At 42.3% G+C, this 7317-nt stretch overlaps 1 protein-coding gene across 1 annotated transcript in view; it reads left to right on the top strand.

Annotated features, from left to right (window-relative positions):
- The window catches only part of LRRK1 (leucine-rich repeat kinase 1), a 75862-nt gene that overhangs the window by 25628 nt on the left and 42917 nt on the right, over positions 1 to 7317 (top strand). Inside the window, exons 6-9 of the mRNA XM_009995305.1 lie at positions 4271 to 4497; positions 5023 to 5150; positions 5418 to 5581; positions 6267 to 6404. Coding sequence (XP_009993607.1) covers positions 4271 to 4497; positions 5023 to 5150; positions 5418 to 5581; positions 6267 to 6404 — 657 coding nt within the window. The remainder of the gene's footprint in view (positions 1 to 4270; positions 4498 to 5022; positions 5151 to 5417; positions 5582 to 6266; positions 6405 to 7317) is intronic.

Genomic DNA, 7317 nt, shown 5'->3' with positions numbered 1-7317 from the left:
AGGAATGGAGGGAGGGTATAAGAACCATCAGTTCTTTTTCTGATTTTTTTTAATTGCAATTTTGTTGGATGCGTTTTCATTAATCAGGAAAAGAGGGAGTCAGAGTCTTTCACTCCTGGCTCCCCTGCTGTCCCATTGTATGGGCTGGCAAATGGAGTCTGGACAGTCTGAGACAGTGACTGGTGTCACACAGGGAATCTGGGGCTCTGGACTCTGAATTCAGGATCTCAACCACAAGAACCTCCTTTCTCCTGTGAGGAGGAAACCAAATGAGTAAGCCAGCTCTCCAGGCCTTCATTCCCATCACTGCCAGAATTCCAATGCCCTGTGTCATTATATGCATCCTCTGTGTAACTGAAAGACTTGTGGGTAGCCTTTTGCATGGACTATCTGCTGATATTTTTTTGGCTAGAAAACTTGGTTTTCTTCCTTCTGTTTATGTCCAATATGTGAATAGTTTGTGGGGTTCAATACTCTGGCCACAGATGCTTATTTTAGGGAGGATGCCACAGAGCATGAGATGTTTAAAAAAAAAAACACAAAAAAACCCAGGAAAATATTCCTTACCTGCTTTCTTTTTGGGCCATGGTGCAGATCCTATGCATCCACAGCCATTGTGGCAACACCATTGCCAAATGAGAAAGTGCCGGGATGCTAGCACTTCCATCTCAGTGTGCTGTTGGAGGTTGTCCTGAACTTCCAGGGTGAATCTCCTCTGGATGGCATCTTTGTGACGTGTCTTGCCCAATGCAGTGCTAGTCTTTGTTGATCAAAATGCATATGGGATAATAATTAACTGCTATATCAGTGCTGAGGCCACCTTTAAATGTAATGCCGGGGGGTGAAAAGGAGCTTTAGTCTCACAACAGATCTTCATCCCAGATTTATCTATCACCTTGCTCCAGCAGCATGGAGTCAGTGAAAAGATGCTTCAGATACTGTTTGAGAGATCATGAAAGGTGTTGCTAATTCCCTTCTCTTGGCAGAAAGCAAGCTGTAAAGGAAAGCAGAGGAAAGAGCATGGCTGATCTCCATGGCTTCCTTTTTGAGGTTTAGTCTCCCTCTGAGCAAGGTCTTTTTGATGGTTACAGGAGATAATTGATGGGTCTGATAGGCAGCCTGAGATAAACTCATCTTTCTGTAACCCTCAGTGCTATGTTAGTATTTCCATACCCCATGTCTTAACAACTGTATGGGGAAGTGGGAAGCCCCTTCCTTAGAAGCAGTTATTTTTTAGACCATAGTCAAGTTGTCTGGAAGTGCTGCCTAAAAGCTTGGATTTTCCCCTATTAATTCTGGTTTATCCCCTCCACCTCCATTTGGGCTGAGTTTCAGCACAGCTTTTGAAAAAAATTGGCGTTCCTGGAAAAAAACTATCAGGACAGAGTATGCATTGCCAGCCAAGGTTAGTTGTTAAAATGCCTAACTTCCTGTTAAAATGTTTCTCAGATATCTAGGCAGACTGGGCTTGAATTATACTGTCAGTAGCTGAATCGTTGTTACCCCCTTCTCTTTGAGCCTGAAAAGGCCATTTTTATTAAACATCTACATGAAGCACATGTAGGTGGGGATCAGGCCTTTTCTTAACTCTTTCCTAAGCCAAGGGAAAGCCAAGCTTGTTTGTTTTTTTGGTAATGCAGAGATGTGATTTTATCCAGCACTATTAGGTAGGAGAGTGATGGCTTTTTTTCTGTATGCGCAGAAGTCATGGTGGAGTTTTAATTGTCCTGGCATAGAAAGGCTTCTGTTGGCATCACTGTAAACCACACCATGGTATAAATTACATCAGTGAGAGAATTTACTTGCTGATTGAGCTATACTTTTATCAGGGACAATTTTAGCTGATCTAGGATGAAGCTACAGTGATGCTGCCCCTCTCCTCTCCCCAGCCATGCACTCCTCCCTCCTCTACCACTGTAAGCCAAGTTTTGGTGCAGGGTGGAAGCTAAACTAGCTGAAAATTCTCTATCTGAAATTAAAAGTAACAATATTGTAAGACAAGGTGGTACCCTGGTACCTGAATGTGTATGTAAGTAGCCAAACAGATACCAATAGTACTTGAGCATTTTGTTTATAGCATAGAGCTAGTTTCCCACATTATCTGGATTTAGGGATCTGCCTCCTGTTGTGAGCTCTTGGAGCAATTCAAAGAGCCAGGAAAAACTAGTTAATCATCTAAGCACAAATGTGCTCTTCCCCAGTGATATTTCCTCATGCTGGGAAGGTCTTCCCATTCTTTAGCATCGGTGCCTCACCCCTACATCTCTCCTGAAGTGTGGGATAGCTGGGAATGAAAAAGGCAGTCTGATCTGTGTTTATACTCTTTATTACCATCAATCACAACTGATTACTGTCCAGTGATGTAAACAGGCTCAGTCTTGAGCTGTTACAGGTGAAAAAAATTGCAATGAACTACATAGAGAATTTAAAACAGGAATCTGTGAAATATACAGGCTTGGAAAATCTAACAGTAAAGCAGAATATGTTCAGTGCCAGTGTGAAAGCTTTGCAATGTAACTCCCAGTCAGTACTCCATATTTTGCAGAAGTAGTGGGCACTCTGTTAATTTTCTTTCTTGTTGCTACTGGCTCACTGTGGTTTACATGGATGCCTTGTGGCATGATGGTGGGTGTAGCTTTAGACAAACAGCTTGTGCTCTCTGCCTTCATTTCCCCAGTGATACAAAAGGCATAATATTTCCATTCATATTTGCAGGGCTGTCCTGAGGCTTCACTAGTGAACAGCTGAAAAGCACTATGTCTACACTAAATACAACTACTGTGTAATTTCCAAAAAGTGCAACTATTTGTGCTTACCCTGTATTCCATTCTCCTACACAGTTGAACTGTGTGATCTGCATTACTTGGAGTTCTAAGTCTCAAATAGCATTTGACATAGACCTTTGTTTCCCTTTTATTTCTCCCCCTTACCAAAACATATTCCTTTTGATTTTTAATTTGGGGTTAAAAATTTTAAGTGCTAAATTCTGGGAATTGGATAGCAAATTCAATTTGCTGTTGGATCCTTGCTGCCTCCTGGTGGAGAATTAACGATCACTTCACTGAGGTTGTCTTTGGGAAGAGTTATGGCAAAAACACTGTTTTGGTATTAACATTTTTAAAATGTGTGTTTTGGAACACAGTTCTCACTGGAATGTAATGAAGTGATCTTGAAAATGAAGACTTTCATCGTTTGTCTGCATTGATGACCAGTGTGTGTTCATGTTTTCTTCTGTCTAAGCTGGAGCCTGAAATAAGTAGTTATGTCCTTCACAACAACTTCTGGGTTTTTTTCCAAAAGAGGATAAAACAACTTCCTCATCTAACTGTCAAGAGCAGCAGAACGTTCTCTACAGAGGAGGCAACTGCCAAAATTGTGTCTCTCAGATACTAAATGATCTTCCTAAATTATACTGAGCAAATGTCTAGTTTTTAGAAATGCTTTACAAGAGGGTGTTTGCCTTTCCTTGCCTTTCCCAGATCTTCCTTTGTAAAACCTGAAACTTCCCTGGAATGGTTTGGCTGCTTGTTGAAGGTTTAAGGTGCAAGAGCAGTGCCTGGGCATATATTAATTATTCCAGCAACAGGGCTCCTTGTACTAAGTTAGTATTACACTCAGCAGATCTGTCCCTGTCCTCTCTACAGGTGCACAAGGAATGGTCCACAGGCATTTCAGAGGCTGACTGCTCCACTGGAGTTCCTCTGGACCTGCCTGGCCTCTCTTGGTGCTCAGAGTCCTGTGGAGATCTGAGCAGCCATGCATTCCATGTCCAGGAGACAGAGTGGGGTTGGAGCTGCAGAGTCTGGATTTAAGCTGGGTTTCCATGATCTGTCCATATCATGCTGAATGTGTCTTGCAGAGCAGGAAGCCCAACCCCATGGAAACTCACTGCACGTTGCTGGATGGACCAAGTGTTAGAGTCTGTCCAGCCCTGGGATGAGAGTGCTGGTGTCAAACAAGGGCTGCTCACCCTTTCTGGGGCACCCTGGAGCTGGTGTATGGACTAGCAAAGAAGTCCAGGTCCCCTGCTTGTGCTTGCTCATGGTCTTTGGCGTGAGATCATGGAGCAGTGAGTGATACAGTGAGGGCCGTTGATATCCAGGCATGATTTCATCTCTGAGTCAGTTTAGTTCCTAGAAGCAGATTGGAAAGCGAGCAAGATGTTGCTGGTCTGTGCTCGGATCTGCCAGATTCCCAGCAGCGTAACACAGGCCAAGAGCAATTGGGATTTTACTGATCTGGTTCTTTTTTCTTTCTTTGACATGTGCAGGCTTTGTGTGTGAACTGGTCAAACCTCAAACTGCCCTGGGTGGATCTGGACTGGCTGATTGATATCTCCTGTCAGATAACTGAGCTTGATCTCTCTGCCAACTGTCTGGTCTCCCTTCCATCCGTGATCCCATGGGGCCTGATAAACCTCAGGAAGCTCAGCCTGGCTGACAATCAGCTGACAGAGTTGCCCAGCGTACAGTCCTCTGACGAAATCATATGTACCAGGTGTGTGCTGGAAGCCTACAGTAAATGGAACTGCATGGAGGTGCACAGAAGTCAGCTGGGCCTCTGTGAAGCTGCCTAAGTGAAGAGCATGTGCAGGAGCTTCTTGGTTTATTTTCTATCTGCTTCAAGGTTTCACTTCAGATTTGCTCATTTTCATTCTCAGTGTTTCCCATTTAGTCCAATTGTCAGGACAATTGCAGAGACTTTTATTGTTGTCTTGTCTCATGTTGCTTCTGCTTTTCTCCTGTTCTGGTGAGCCCCACTCCTCCAAGACTAAGCCCTGAGCTAACTCAGATTGGCATTTACTGGCTTGTAATAATAATCTGACCTGCTGTCTATGCAGACCACTTTTCTCTGTTCACTGGAAGGGTTGTTTTTTAAATAGTGTTTTTTGTTTTGCCTTGTGAGGGCACATTCCATCTGCTTTCATTTAGATCTAAAGCTGTCCTGGTAAAACAGATGTCTATGGCAAGAGGGATCTTTGTTAGCATTTTATTGATGCCTGATTATCTTCTGTACTCACAGGTTACTGGAGGTCGATGTATCCAGCAACAAGCTCTCTACTCTCCCTTCTGGATTCTTACATCTTAAAAGCCTTAAAAAACTTATTGCATCCAAAAATTATATGGAGAAGTTATTTGACGAGGAAAACAGTATGTACAGTCCAGTGTTACACTTCCATGTCAAGGCCTGATTTGTAAGGGAGAACCCCAAACTTTTATAATAATGACCTAAATATCATATTAGCTAGGGATGCTTAGCATCTCTCAATCCTTTGTCCAAAGTAAATGAAAAGGCCTGGTTGATTTTTTAGCTCTCATGAAGTATCCTTTGGCTCTTACCTAGTAAGTATGCAATATCTTGCTGGATCAGACTGCTATCATGCTCACACCAGCTCTGCAATGTTTCATGTTTTCTAGCAACTAATTGGATTGGTTTAAGGAAGTTGCAGGAGTTTGATGTCTCTGACAACAGGTTGGTGGAACTTCCAACCATTTTTCTATACTGCTTCAAGTCCCTAAACATACTGAATGTTTCCAGAAATCAGCTGAAAGTGTTTCCAGATCCCTGGGCCTGCCCCTTGGTAAGTCAAACTGCTCTGACAGAGTCAGAGGCTGAAAAAAAAAGCTGTTGCAACAATGCAAAAATTAGACTGTGATTTTTACAAAACTATCAGACATCTTAGGCTTGAAAGCTGTTCTTTTTCTGTAAAAGTGCCCCTACCTGGTTTGGTTTATGAGTCTCAGATCAAGCCTTTCTGAGGCTCTGCCCTATACTCACCAAGTTGGTAGCATTGGTGGAAAACTTCTAGAAAAATGTCTTAAGGATGTATTTGTTTTCTCTGTAGTTTGTATGAGCAGAAGTGTTGTTAGGGTCATTTTATAGAACACAGCTTTCATTCAAAGTCATCTCTGCCCAAACCCATGGCTAACTAGGACAGCTATATTCACCCCTTGCTGCAACTTTACTCCTCATTGTCACGGGGATAGGTGAAGTGTCTGTTTGTGGTTGGAAAGCAAATGGATATGATTTTCAAAATAACTTTTATAACAGTTTTTTGCCCACCAAATAATTTACAGGAATTAAACAAGTGCATCTCTTCAGCAAATCCTGTGTGGCTTCATGCCCAAAAATTTATCTGGATCAAAGTATCTAGAGATAACCTAGAATGAATTTATTAATGCCTTAGCCATGTGACAGCTCATCTACCCCATTATTTAAAGAGATTACTACTACTCTGTGGGTGTTTTTTCTTTCACATTTTCCAGAAATGCTGTAAAGCATCTAGAAACTCACTGGAATTTCTACCTGATGCATTGACTATTTTCTGGAAAAATCATCTCAGAGAAGTGGATTTTTCTGAGAACTCACTTAGAGAAGTTCCACCAGGACTCTTCCAGCTTGAAGTAAGTGTCATTTCTTCCTACTTGACAAATAATAATACCAACTCAGAGCTTGAAGTCATAGTGGTGGCTATCTGGTTAAGGTAGGAGACTACTTGCTGTTTTGAGCTGATGAACACAGCAGAGAGCCTATGAACATTCCATAACCCCCTGAATAACTACATTTGGACACTCATCCAGTGATGGGGCATCGAGCTTTTGACACAAGTCTTCTGAGAACTCTTTGGATGTCTGTTTCAGATTTTAGGAGAGCAGTTCAGAAGACAACCACTGCATTGTAGCTGCAAGCTCCAACCATTGAAATACAGATGTTCTCAAGTGTCCTCACAAATAGTTGTGTTTTTTCTTCATTTGGCACACCAGTGTTGCATAATTAAGGATTACTCTTTCTGTGCTGAAAAGAGCATGTTTGGATGCCCTAAACAGCACTAGTTGGTATCTCTCTCATCTTGGAGCTGGTGCAGATTAAATAATTCTTGCTAGTAGACATCAGAGATCCACAGTTTTACTTCAGAATTCTTCAGAATTTGTGGCTTCACATAGTTTCGACATGAAACCAAGCAGAACTTGGGGGTTTCCTCCAAGCTTCCCTTTCAGACTGTGAAGTTCAAAGTCATGCAGATACAAACAGAGGTAAATTGTTGTGCAGAATTTGCATGATTTTCCCCACTGGATGGTTCATATCCATGTCCAGTTGGCACTTCAGGAGTCTGCTGCCAAGGTGCTTCTTGCTCTGGCTTGAGAGAAGAGTGCTGAGTGTTGCTTGCTGCCTCAGTAGTTGTTTTTAATGATCATTGCAAATTTGGCTTTCTGGTAACCATTTGTTTTCAACTGGTATTCCTCCTGAAGTAAAATGAACCCTAAGGACTATTGTCTCCAAAACTTGTTTTCTCTGGGTTTCTTCCCGCCCCCCCCC

Source organism: Chaetura pelagica, unplaced genomic scaffold (genome assembly GCF_000747805.2).
Source record: "Chaetura pelagica isolate M959 unplaced genomic scaffold, ChaPel_1.0 scaffold453, whole genome shotgun sequence".
Taxonomy (NCBI): Eukaryota; Metazoa; Chordata; class Aves; order Apodiformes; family Apodidae; genus Chaetura; species Chaetura pelagica.
Note: the sequence above shows the minus strand (reverse complement) of the source record. Positions and strands in the feature narration are given on the sequence as shown.